General features: G+C 44.8%; 1 protein-coding gene across 1 annotated transcript in view; it reads left to right on the forward strand.

Annotated features, from left to right (window-relative positions):
- The window catches only part of EXD1 (exonuclease 3'-5' domain containing 1), a 104,496-nt gene that overhangs the window by 67,088 nt on the left and 23,338 nt on the right, over window positions 1-14,070 (forward strand). The window contains exon 6 of the mRNA XM_040411815.1: window positions 4,913-5,017. Coding sequence (XP_040267749.1) covers window positions 4,913-5,017 — 105 coding nt within the window. The remainder of the gene's footprint in view (window positions 1-4,912; window positions 5,018-14,070) is intronic.

Below are 14,070 nucleotides of genomic sequence, written 5' to 3' on the forward strand. Positions count from 1 at the left end.
TTATTTTTTGTCACAAGTTAGTGGAATATGAGACTTTGTAAGGAAAAAAAAAAAATCATCATTTTCCGCTAACGTGACAAAAAATAAAAAATGCTAGGTACTCGCCATGCCCCTCACGGAATACCTTGGGGTGTCTTCTTTCCAAAATGGGGTCACTTGTGGGGTAGTTATACTGCCCTGGCATTTTAGGGGCCCTAATGCGTGAGAAGTAGTTTGAAATCAAAATCTGTAAAAAATGCCCTGTGAAATCCTAAAGGTGCTCTTTGGAATGTGGGCCCCTTTGCCCACCTAGGCTACAAAAAAGTGTCACACATCTGGTATCGCCGTACTCAGAAGAAGTAGGGCAATGTGTTTTGGGGTGTCATTTTACATATACCCTTGCTGGGTGAGAGAAATATCTTGGCAAAAGACAACTTTTCCCATTTTTTTATACAAAGTTGGCATTTGACCAAGATATTTATCTCACCCAGCATGGGTATATGTAAAATGACACCCCAAAACACATTGCCCAACTTCTCCTGAGTACGGCGATACCACATGTTTGACACTTATTTGCAGCCTAGATGCGCAAAGGGGCCCAAATTCCTTTTAGGAGGGCATTTTTAGACATTTGGATCCCAGACTTCTTCTCACGCTTTAGGGCCCCTAAAATGCCAGGGCAGTATAAATACCCCACATGTGACCCCATTTTGGAAAGAAGACACCCCAAGGTATTCAATGAGGGGCATGGCGAGTTCATATAAAAAAAAAAATTTTGGCACACAGTGCTCCAGACAAAAAAAAATGACCAGGAGCCATTGGCTCCTAAACTAAAAAATTTAGGAGCCAAATTACATTTTTTAGTCGCCAAATTTAAAATGCATATCATTTAAAAAAAAAGAACTTTGAGAGGATAAGACGCAGGTCACAGTAATGAGCCAGCACTATATATAGGAGAAAACAGCACCACATGCCTCTCACATCCAGGGACATCTTCTGGGGGACAAGGTGACTAAAAATGGCGAATTGCGTGGTTTAGAGGTTTTTTTTATCTGTTACGGCCTTCACCGAGCGGAAATATTTTTTTATATTTTATTAGCTCACACTTTTTGGGACGTGGCGATATGTAATATGTTTATTCTTTATTGTTTGTAAATTTTATATGTAAAACTGGGAAGGGGGCCATTTAAACTTTTAGTATCTTGGTGTTTTTTTTTACTTTTTTTTTATTTAATAACCATTTCTTCCCTTAGGGACTAGAACCTGGATCTTTTCATCCCTTGTGCTATTCACCCTGATAGATCTCTATCAGGGTGAATAGGATCTCACACTGTCCCTGCTGCCCTGGGCTCTGTGCACACAGCAGCAGGGAGCTGAACATGGCAGCCCGGGCTTCAGTAGCGTCCTGGCTGCCATGGTAACGATCTGAGCACCAGCAGTGTAATCTGCCACTGCCACCAATGAAGGGGATGGGACCCTGTGGCCACCATATAACAATGGGGGGGGGGGGGGGACAGACTTGTGGCCAGTGATAATGGGGGGGGGGGCGGACTTGTGGCCAGTGATAATGGGGGGGGGGCGGACTTGTGGCCAGTGATAATGGGGGGGGACAGACTTGTGGCCAGTGATAATGGGGGGGGGGGGGGACAACGACTTGTGGCCAGTGATAATGGGGGGGGGGGCCTTGTGGCCAGTGATAATGGGGGGGGGGGGGCCTTGTGGCCAGTGATAATAGGGGGGGGGGACTTGTGGCCAGTGATAATGGGGGGGGGGGGGACTTGTGGCCAGTGATAATAGGGGGGGGCGAGGCTTTGGGGGGGCGCACTGCACCACCAATGAATGTAATTAAAGAGGACCTTTCGTGGGTCCAAAGAATATGAACTTAGTAGCAGGCTGCATAGAGAGGCGCCCAGGGATCTAAGTGCACTTACTATTATTCCTGGGCGCCGCTCCGTTCGTCCGCTGTGGCCCCCGGTATTTTCAACATTCAGAGCAAGGAGGAGGAGACGCCAGTGTGTCTCCGTCTCCATGACAGCAGCGCTGTCCAATCAGAGCGCAGAGCTCACAGCCAGGGAGGAAAAAAACTCCCTGGCTCTGAGTTCTGCGCTGTGATTGGACAGCGCTGCTGTTATGGAGACGGAGAGACACTGGCATCTCCTCCTCCTTGCTCTGAATGTTGAAAATACCGGGGGCCACAGCGGACGAACGGAGCGGCGCCCAGGAATAATAGTAAGTGCACTTAGATCCCTGGGCGCCTCTCTATGCAGCCTGCTACTAAGTTCATATTCTTTGGACCCATGAAAGGTCCTTTGGCTCCTTTATACAATTGTCTGCAGCGGTATCACAGACCCGGCCTCAATAACAGGGCATGCGATCTGGGGCACCTGAGGGGTTAATGGCCGCGGATCGCATGCCCTGTTATTGAGGCCGGGTGCCGGGTCTGTGATACCGCTGCCTATACTTATGTTTTACATTCATTGGTGGCGCAGTGGCGACAGCTCCTCCCCTCCTCCTCTCCGCTATCTCCCCATTGGTGGTAGTGGCGGCCGCGTCACAGTGGCGAGGGAGGGACTCCTTCCTTCTCCACTGTGCCGTGTGCTAGTGAAGAGATTGAACTTAGGCTGCACAGGATCGTGGCGGTACAGTCGCAAATGGCGACAAGACTAAAAAGTCTTGTCGCCATCTGCAAATTTTAAGGCGCATTGGCGACCGTTTTGGTCACCATCTGGAGCCATGGCACAAGTTAGCGGAAATTTATTTTTTTTTGTTTTTTCTCACAAAGTCTCCCTTTCCGCTAACTTGGGACAAAAATTTCAATCTTTCATGGACTCAATATGCCCCTCACGGAATACCTTGGGGTGTCTTCTTTCCGAAATGGGGTCACATGTGGGGTATTTATACTGCCCTGGCATTTTAGGGGCCCTAAAGAGTGAGAAGAAGTCTGGAATATAAATGTCAAAAAAAAATTACGCATTTGGATTCCGTGAGGGGTATGGTGAGTTCATGTGAGATTTTATTTTTTGACACAAAATAAAATAAATCAATTTCCGCTAACTTGTGCCAAAAAAATGTCTGAATGGAGCCTTACAGGTGAGTGATCAATGACAGGGGGGTGATCAGGGAGTCTATATGGGGTGATCACCCCCCTGTCATTGATCACCCCCCTGTAAGTCTCCATTCAGACGTCCGTATGTGTTTTGCGGATCCGATCCATGGATGCGTGGATCCGCAAAACACATACGGACGTCTGAATGGAGCCTTACAGGGGGGTGATCAATGACAGGGGGGTGATCAATGACAGGGGGTGATCAGGGAGTCTATATGGGGTGATCAGGGGTTAATAAGTGACAGGGGGGGTGTAGTGTAGTGGTGCTTGGTGCTACTTATTACAGAGCTGCCTGTGTCCTCTGGTGGTCGATCCAAGCAAAAGGAACCACCAGAGGACCAGGTAGCAGGTATATTAGACGCTGTTATCAAAACAGCCTCTAATATACCTTTTAGGGGTTAAAAAAATCGCATCTACAGCCTGCCAGCGAACGATCGCCGCTGGCAGGCTGCAGGTCCACTCGCTTACCTTCCGATCCTGTGAACGCGCGCGCTCACAGGAAATCTCGCGTCTCGCGAGATGACGCACGGATGCGTCCAGGAGGAATGAATCGACCGCCTCCAGGACGCATCCGTGCATTAGGCGGTCCGGAGGCGGTTAAAGAGGACATGCCCCCTCCCCTGACATGTCTGTTTTAGTAACTATTTTCAATCCCCACGTAATAACAATTCTGGAGCATCTATTCTTATGGCTCTATGTTTAATCATTATCTTTATTATTCCTGCTAGAAGTTATGAATTAATTGCTAGCTCTTTGCAGGGAAAGTCCATATGGGTGTTACCAGTTGGGAGTGAGTCCCTGCACAGTCTGACACTGGCTTCACGGACTGGATAGAGTCAGACTGTGCAAGGACTGACTGCCAACTGGTGACCCTTGTGAACCTTTATTGCAAACTGCTGGCAATTCCTTCATAACTTGTAGAAAGAATAGTAAAGGAATAGCACAGCAATCATAGGAATGGGGACTACAAAATTGTAATTAGAAGGAGAATGCCAAGAATGGTTACAGGGTCCATTTATATAGCTATTGTCAGGATTGACTTTAACCCCTTAGTGACCACACACATTTTTTAAAAATCGCATTCCAAGAGCTAGAACTTTTTTGTTTTTTCATTAATGTACTTGTATGTGGTCTTATTTTTTGCAGGACAAGTTATAGTTTTTAATGCACCATTTTGGGTACATGTAACGATTGATTAAAGCCAGCTGTTTAGCTAAAAAAAAACTTTGTTTACGTGAGTAAAAAGTTCACTAAGGGGTTTTAAAGAGGACCTTTCACCTCTCCTGACATGCCTGTTTTAATAGCTTCATGCATTCCCCATACAATAACAATTCTGGAGCATCTATTCTTATGGCTCTATGTTGTGCCGTTCATGAGTTATTTCTGCTAGAAGTTATGAATGAGTTACTAGCAGTCTGCAGTAAGGGTACAGAGAGGAGGTAACAAGTTGGGGGGTGTACCTGCACAGACTGAAAATGGCAGCACTGATTGGATAGAGTGAGTCTGTGCAGGGACACACCCCCAACTGTTTACCACCCCACTGCACCCTTATTGCAGACTGCTAGTAATTCATTCATAACTTCTAGAAGATATAAAACACTGGAATGGCACAACATAGAGCCATAAGAATAGATGTTCCAAAATCATTATCACATAGGGAATGTATGAAGTTATTAAAACATGCATGTTAGGAGTGGTGAAAGGTCCTTTTTAAGTTTGTTTAATTTGACTTTTATGGGATTGCTGTGTTATTTTTTTTCAGGTGAACACTATACTACTTAAGACCTCGTTATTGACTTTTTAAACTTTGCTTTTTTTTTGTGACAGATAGCAACCAAAAGCTATATTTACCTTTTCGACATTCTTCTCCTGGGACCTAGAGTTTTCAAGAATGGACTCCAGATGGTGCTTGAAGATAAAGGAATCCTTAAGGTGATAACTAAGATAGAGATAGAATATATATATATATATTAGTAAATTAGGTATGGAAACATGGAGCTTGCAAAAAAACTTTAGTAAGCACTAGATACGAATCACTAATACTGTTACTGACAAGAACGTGAGTTGACTATTATTATATACATCAAGTTTCCTGCAAATAACACGCTGGGAGAAGTTCAGGGATGTAACTGTCATAGATGGACAGTAAGGTCACTGGGCTTCCTCACGAACTCCCCTCTCTTCTCACCAGTGTATTCCAGTACTGAAGGATTCAGTGCAGGTGATATTACTCTGGACCTTGGCTTCTTTCTTGTAGAGAAACTGATGGGACACAACTTACCTGTCCAGCAAACCAGGCACCTACTGCCAGACTTGACACTAGCTACCAATACCTGCCGAACTTGTTCTGCAACACCCCATCACCACAGGGAATAGCCTCTCTGATAAGCGCTATCAAACTATCAGGAACCTTAATTAGATAACCTACTGTGGGTGAAATGGAAACTATCTTGCTTTCACCGGGTAGCTGCTGGCAGGTGGAGCAGACCATTCATACATAGCGGTCAAAGCCAAAACCATGTAATACATACATGATATAAAACAAAAACAGGTACAATAGGTATGCAATAACTAACTTAAAAGGAGAAGAGGGCACTGCCTGCTAGGGCTTACAATTGACAAGGGAAGGAGAGGAAAGAGACAGTACTACCTGCATCCTTGATACTGTTATGCATATATAAATTTGACAATATTTTCCAACTGTTACTGTGTTACTAAATTATAAGTAACAAGTGAAGTAATTTATAAGGCTGAAAAAAGGCATCCATCCTTCTGGTTCAGCCTGTTATCCTGCAGATTTTATTCAGGAAGGCAAAAAAATATATATCTCTGTCATATTTACATAGTTTGTAAGGCGGAAAAAAGACATTTGTCCATCCAGTTCAGTCTGTTATTATGCAAGTTGATCCAGAGGAAGGGAAAAAAAACCTCATTTTAGACTCCAATCAGGATAACTCCCTGGATCAAAGACCCTTCTCCAGAAATCTAATAACTATAACCTGTAATATTATTACGCTCCAGAAATACATCCAGGCCCCTCTTGAATTCCTTTATTGTACTCACCATCACCACCTCCTCAGGCAGAGAGCTCCATAGTCTCACTGCTCTTACCGTAAAGAATCCTCTTCTATGTTTGTGTACAAACCTTCTTTCCTCCAGACACATAGGATGTCCCCTCGTCACAGTCACAGTCCTGGGGATAAATAGATGATGGAAGAGATCTCTGTACTGACCCCTGATATATTTATACATAGTTATTAGATCACCCCTTAATCGTCTTTTTTCTAAAGTGAATAACCCTTATTTTGATAATCGTTCAGGGTACTGTAGTCCACCCATTCCAGTTATTACTTTAGTAGCCCTCCTCTGAACCCTCTCCAGCTCTGCTATGTCGGTCTTCTTCACAGGAGCCCAGAACTGTACACAGTACTCCATGTGTGGTCTGAATAGTGATTTGTAAAGTGGCAGGACTATGTTCTCATCACGGGCATCTATACACCTTTTGATGCAACCCATTATCTTATTGGCCTTGTGTCACGCCTTGCCCTGTGAATGTGCGGAGATCTCTGACTGGCTGCACATGTCTGACTTCTTGGTTTGTTTTGATTTGGGTTTGAGCTGGATCAAACTTCCCTCAGGTGTACTGGGTTTCATTGTTACTGAGGCTATTTATCCCTCCTTCCCCCCAGTAGCCTGTGCGGGTTATAGTTCTTTCCTAGGAGCTCTTGATTTGTGGTGGATCGTCTGCTCCAGCTCTGCTTAAGATAAGTCCTCTCCTTCATTTCCCTTTTTGTGTTTTTGTCTAGGCCTCTAGGGAGACGCTTGCTTCTTCCTGGTTTGAAGAAGCAGGTTGCCTCTTCCCTTTTCCCTGCTGCTTAGGGTTTGCCTAGGGTGTTCAGATTTAGGCACGAGGGCATGTGCATGTCCACCCTAAGGGTATGCACATGGGCACAGCAGTTTAGGGAAAGCTTTTAGGGATCGCTAAGAGGTGACCCTTTTCTCCCTAGCTTTTGGGCCTAGTCGTTTGTTCTGTTTGTTTTCCTGTGTTTGGTATTTCCCTGCTTACCTACCTACCATGACATTATAACCTGCCCAAAAACTGTCATATCCCTGCTGTTTGTGAAATGGAGGCTATGGATGCCTTGGTTGATCGCATGCAGGGATTTTTGCTGGAGGTTGCTGATCTCCGCAGTTCTGTTGCACGGTATCAGAATGCTCTGGCGTCTGGCGCTGTTGGAGGAAATCGGGTCTGCTTAGAGCCTAAAGTCGCTCTCCCTGATAGGTTCTCAGGGGGTGGTGATGACTTTATACGGTTCAGGGAGTCCTGCAGGTTGTATTTTCGTCTGCGGCCGATGTCATCTGGTGACGAGAATCAAAGAGTGGGGATCATTATATCTCTGCTCAAAGGGGACACACAGTCCTGGGCTTTTTCTCTGCCAACCGCTTCACCATCCCTCCGGTCGGTGGATTAATTTTTTAGAGCCTTGGGCTTGATTTATGATGACCCAGACCGCGTCTCTATGGCTGAATCTAAGCTGCGCAGTTTGTTACAGGGAGAACGTACTGCGGAGTCGTATTGTGCAGAATTTTAGAAGATGGGCAACTGACTTGGGGTGGAATGATCATGCACTCCGGAGTCAGTTTTGTCAGGGGCTATCTGAGAGGTTGAAAGATGCCCTTGCTTTTCATGAGTATCTAGATTCATTCGAGATGGCCTGAATAAGCTGTTTCTTCTGTGGAAAAGAAAGTCATTTTGTATGTGCATGTCCTTTTGTTAAACCTCAAAGCGGTAATGAAAAATTATGGAGGTATTCACATAAAGAGACAAAAAAGACTTCCCTGACTCTTGGTAGTGTGAATGGAGAGTCTGAGCAAGCAAATATGCATTCTCCCTGCAATACCCGTTTCCTCCTGCCTGCCATGAGTGCACTAGACTCCATGGGTACTAGAATTTTGATTTTGAGGTATTTGTTGACAGTGGTGCGGGGATAAACCTTATTGATTTTCAGTTCCTCCAAAATCTTGGTTTTAGAACTTACACTTTAGATAAAGAGATACCAGTGTTTGCTATTGATTCATCCCCTCTCTCACAAGAGTCTTACTCATATGACATTCTGTTAAGGGTGGGTGATTCACATGTTGAGTCCATTTCTTGTTTTGTTTTGAAGGGCTTGCCTGCTTCGATGGTTCTGGGTTTACCGTGGTTGATAAAGCATAACCCTACTATTGACTGGCAAACAAGACAAATCAGTAGCTGGAGTGAATTTTTTTCGGACAACTGTCTTTGTGCTTCTATCTCAGGGGTGTCAACTACAGTCCTACCTCAGTTTTTCTCTGATTTTGTTTGCGGACGTATTGTCGGAGGGTGGAGCTCAGGAGCTGCCTCCCCATCGAGAATATGATTGTCCGGTCAATCCTAAACTGCCAAAATCTCGACTATACAACCTTTCCCAACCCGAAAGAGAAGCTATGCCGAAGTATATTGCAGAGAGTTTGGCAAAGCGACATATTAGGCCATCTAAGTCCCCTGTGGACGCTGGCTTCTTTCTCGTAAAAAAGAAAGACGGATCACTTAGACCGTGTTTAGATTTCCGGGAATTGAATCTCATTACGGTCCGTGATCCATATCCCCTTCCTTTTGATTTCTGATCTATTTGATCAAATTGTCGGAGCCAAGGTGTTCTCCAAGCTGGATTTAAGAGGAGCTTATAATCTGATCAGAATTAAGGAAGGGGATGGGTGGAAAACGGCCTTCAATACACCCGAAGGTAATTTCGAGAATCTTGTCATGCCCTTTGGTTTAACTAATGCGCCAGCGGTCTTTCAGCGATTTGTCAATGATATTTTCCATCATTTAGTGGGAAGGTTCATTGTTATTTACCTTGATGATATACTAATTTACTCACCCGATTTGGAGACCCATCAGGATCACGTGAGACAGGTGTTGTCGATCCTTCAGGAGAATAAATTGTATGCCAAATTGGCAAAAATGTGTATTTGATGTCCAGGAGCTACTGTTTTTAGGATACCTGCTTTCTGACTCGGGTTTTCATATGGACCCCGAAAAGGTCCGGGCCATACTTTAATGCGACCGGCCTGAGAATCAGAAAGCGCTGATGCGGTTTTTGGGTTGTACCAATTACTACAGAAAATGAATCTTGAATTATTCCACTATTGTAAAACCTTTTGACAGATATGACTAAAAAAGGCTCCCATTCTGATGCAACCTGATGTGTCTCAACCGTTCATTGTGGGGGTCGGAGCAGTTCTGTCGCGGGGTCCATCCCCTAGCAAATGGCATCCGTGTGCTTTTTTCTCCAAGCAACTCTCGGCCGCTGAAAGAAATTATGATGTAGGAGATAGAGTTGCTGGCCATTAAATTGGCCTTTCAAGAATGGCGTCATTGGTTGGAGGGGGCTACTCATCCTATTACGGTATATACTGACCACAAGAATTTGGCTTACTTGCAGTCTGCTAAGCGCCTGAATCCTAGACAGGCTTGTTTGACAGGACCGATCCCTTGTAAACCCGTGCTGAAACAGGATTATACTCTTATTTTCATTGAGGTACTCCAGGATAGCATCTCTTACAAAACCGTCAAACAGTTTACCCTCGACAGATGTTAGTCTTACCAGCCTATAGTTTTGTAGCCCTGTTTTTTTTTTTTGTTTTTTTTTTCAACCTCTTTTTGATTATTGGCACCACATTTGCTAATCACCAATCCTGTGGAACAGACTCTGTCATTATAGAGTCCTTATATATCAGAAATAAGCGTTTGTCTATTACATTCCGTAATTCTCTTAGGATATGGGGTGTATGCCATCTGATTTGTCTTTTTTAAGCTTCTTAAAACATCACTGTACTTCTTTCTGGGTCAGGCAGGCCACATTTAATGAGGAGTTTACTTTGACACACTTTATTCCTGACTGTATTCATTGAGGAAAATCAAATGTCAGATGAAAGATCTCTTTCTCCTCATCGCTCTCTATAACTCTTCCGATTACTATTTTTTACTAATTACTGTTATACTACTTAGAGGACCTTTCATGGGTCCAGACATTATGAAATAACTAGCAGGTTATGTAGGGCATAGTGCAGGGATGTAATATCGCTTACTAGTTTGTCTGGGCGCCGCTCCGCTCGCCTGCTGCGCTGGTAACTTTTCCCGCCTGGTATGCTAATGAATAGTAACGGTACAAGGAGGAGGAGACTGCCCTGTTTCTCAATGGGCATCGCCTTCTCCCTGGCTGTAGAGCGGTCCAATCACAGTGGAGAGCGTCACAGCAAGGGAGAAGGTGAGGTTTTGTTTTTTTCTCCCAGGCTGTAACGTTCTCCGATGCGATTGGACAGCGCTACGGCCAGGGAGAAGGAGACGCCCATTGAGAAACAGGGAAGTCTCCTCCTCCCTGTACTAATGCTATTCATTAGCATACCAGGTGGTAAAAGTGAATGGGGGACACAGTGGGGAGCGGTGCCCAGACCCATGAAAGGTCCTCTTTAACATTTTTATAACTGAAGAACATTTTAGAGTTAGTGTTACTCTCTTTGGCAATGAGCCTCTCTTTCACAAGCTTGACTGTCTTTTACATATTCTATTTTTCTCCTTGTAGTTTATTTAGTGCTTCCTCGCTATTTTCCTGTTTTTTGTAATTTAATTGCTTTTTTTTGTAATTTATTGCAGTCTTTACATTTCTATTTATCCAAATTGTATTTTAAATTTTTTTTTTGTTTGGGACCCTTTTGTTCCCATAAGGTATGTTTCTCTCACAATAAGAATTTAGGATGCTTTTAAAATGATCCCATTTAGTGGCTGTATTTTTATTTTTTAAGACATTGTCCCAGTTAGTGATGGACTCTCTAAGGCTACTCTCACACTTGCGGCAGAGTGATCCGGCAAGCGGAACCGGCAAAACGTATGCCAACTGATGGCATTTGTAAGATCCTGATCAGTCTGAAAAATGCCTGATCAGTCAGAAAAATGCATTGAAATGCCGGATCCGTCTTTCTGGTGTCAACCGGGAAAAAACGGATCCGGCATTTATATTCTTCACCTTTTTTTCGGTCTGCGCATACGCAGACCTCAAGGACGGATCTAGCATTCCGGTATTTTGAATGCTGGATCCGGCACTAATTCATTCCTATGAAAGAAAAATGCTGGATCCGGCATTCAGGTAAGTCTTCAGTTTTTTTGGCCACAGATAAAACCGTAGCATGCTGCGGTTTTATCTTTTACCTGATCAGTTAAAAAGTCTGACCTGAAGACATCCTGATGCATCCTGAACGGAATGCTCTCCATTCAGAATGCATGGGGATAAAACTGATTAGTTGTTTTCCGGTATAGAGCCCCTAGGACGGAACTCTATGCCGGAAAAGAAAAACGCAAATGTGAAAGTACCCTAAGCTGGTAAAATTTAGCTTTTCAGATGTTCAGCGTATTTGTGCATCCCTGAAAATACAACCTTTTGAAAGACAACTGGGAGTTTATTATATTATGGTTGCTATTGCCCAGATGCCTTCCCGATCTGCACGTCTGTTGTTCTGTCAGTTCTATTGGTTAATATTAAAGGGACACTGACAGGCCCAATAAGCATATTTAGGTATATATATGACAGTACAGGTCTTATCAAGTGTGTTACAATCATCTAAGTATCCCCCCTGTCCACCTTATAAATACCGAAAACTAAAGTTTTATAACCTGCTTGTCTCGTCTCCAATCTGCCCAAGGGGCGGCGTTTCATCTCAAAATGCGCCCAGCCAGCCGCTCCCAACTGCTGTTCTGAAGCCCCGCCCAGCTCATCAGTATTCACTTCGCTGGGCGGCGGCTACAACTCTCCCCGACTCAAGATCCTGCGCATGGCCAATTTAATCCTCTGGGCACGTCCTCCGTCTAATCTTCAGCGCATGCGCCCGGCCGTGGTCACATCGCGCCTGCGTACAGGCAGTCTGCGTCTTAGAGGCCGCTGCAGCCTCTGCTTTATGCGCATGCGCCGGGCACTTGAGTCGGGGAGAGTTGTAGCCGCCGCCCAGCGAAGTGAATATTGATGAGCTGGGCGGGGCTTCAGAACGGCAGTTGGGAGCGGCTGGCTGGGCGCATTTTGAGATGAAACGCCGCCCCTTGGGCAGATTGGAGACGAGACAAGCAGGTTATAAAACTTTAGTTTTCGGTATTTATAAGGTGGACAGGGGGGATACTTAGATGATTTTAATATACTTGATAAGACCTGTACTGTCATATATATACCTAAATATTCTTATTGGGCCTGTCAGTGTCCCTTTAAAGAGGGCCTTTCACCAGAAGAAAGTATCTAAACTAACTATACAGACGTGTAGAGCGGCGCCCAGGGATCCCCCTGCACTTACTGTTATCCCCTGGCGCCGCTCCGTTCTCCGGTTATAGCCTCCGGTATGTTCGTAGTTAGGCTCCACCCAGGGGAACCTGCCGCGGTCTCCTTCTCCTATGCTGTAGCGCTGGCCAATCGCAGGGCTCAGCTCATAGCCTGGCTATGAGCTGAGCGCTGCGATTGGCCAGCGCTACAGCATAGGAGAAGGAGACGCCGGCAGGTTCCCCTGGGTGGAGCCTAACTACGAACATACCGGAGGCTATAACCGGAGAACGGAGCGGCGCCAGGGGATAACAGTAAGTGCAGGGGGATCCCTGGGCGCCGCTCTACACGTCTGTATAGTCAGTTTAGATACTTTCTTCTGGTGAAAGGTCCTCTTTAAGTCCAGTATGGCCGTCACTCTAGTCAGATCCTGTATCAGTTGGGAAAGGTAATTATATTTAGCATTTGCCAAGAACCTGTTTCCTTTATGAAATATACAAGTTTCAGTTTCCCAGTCTATATCTGGGTAGTTGAAGTCCCCCATAATAACAACCTCATTATGATTTGCCGCCTCATCTATCTCCTTTAGGCATCTTGCACACGAACGTGTCGCCCCGTTCAGTGGGCATTCCGCTTTACGGCTGCGGACCCATTCACTTGAATGAGTCCTCAAATCCGGTGGTGCGGAACGGACCCCTACGGAGTGCTTCCGTGGGATTTCGTCTTGTACTTCCGTTCCGCAAAAAAATAGAACATGTCCTATCTTTTTACAGAACGGCCGGATTGCGGACCCATTAAAGTGAATGGGTCCGCGATCCTCTGCGGCTGCCCCATGTACGGTGTTCGTGCATTGTGGCCCGCATTTTGCGGGCCCGCAGCGCGACCACGGGGCGCACATGTTCGTGTGCAGGAGGCCTTAGTAGTAGACTTTATGTGGACTCTGATATATTAGATGGCTTATAATAATCTCCTATTATTAATTTATTATTGTTTTTGCCTCCATTTATTTCTACCCACAGTGACTCCACATGTTCATGTCCCTCACTTATATATTCCCGAAGTGTGGGCTTTAGACAGGACTTTACATAAAGGCAAACCCCTCCTCCTCTCCGGTTTTTACTATCCTTTCTAAACAGGCTGTGATCCTGTTAGTCAGGGATGCTCAACCTGCGGCCCTCCAGATGTTGCAAAACTACAACTCCCAGCATGCCCTAATATGAAGGTTGAAGAAAAATAGGACCACTTTCCGGCGCTGTAGGCGTATAAATCAATCCGCACGATGGCTTGGATGTTTTTTCTTTTCATTTAATGATGATAAAGCTGTCTACGCGTTTCAAGGGCGTACAGCCCTCTTCCTCAGGACAGTATGCTTTACAGAGTGTTGATAGGAACATGCATTGTATTTAAAACAGTTTTGGCGCCCTGCAGGAGAAAAAGGGGGCATGGTTAAAAAACTATTTTAAATTTAAAGAGCTTTATCTACAATGGGCACTCGCTCCAGTAAGTAGAAAGACACTCCTAAGTTTTATACTTGTACATAAAATATATAGATACACAAGTAAATAAATATATGCATACATACCATAGGTTTAGAAATAGCAGTAAAATTGAGGACAAATAGGAGTAAAACAATGTATAAAAAAGATAAAATGACAACAAGAA

This window comes from Bufo bufo, chromosome 11 (assembly GCF_905171765.1).
Source record: "Bufo bufo chromosome 11, aBufBuf1.1, whole genome shotgun sequence".
In the NCBI taxonomy this organism is placed as follows: domain Eukaryota; kingdom Metazoa; phylum Chordata; class Amphibia; order Anura; family Bufonidae; genus Bufo; species Bufo bufo.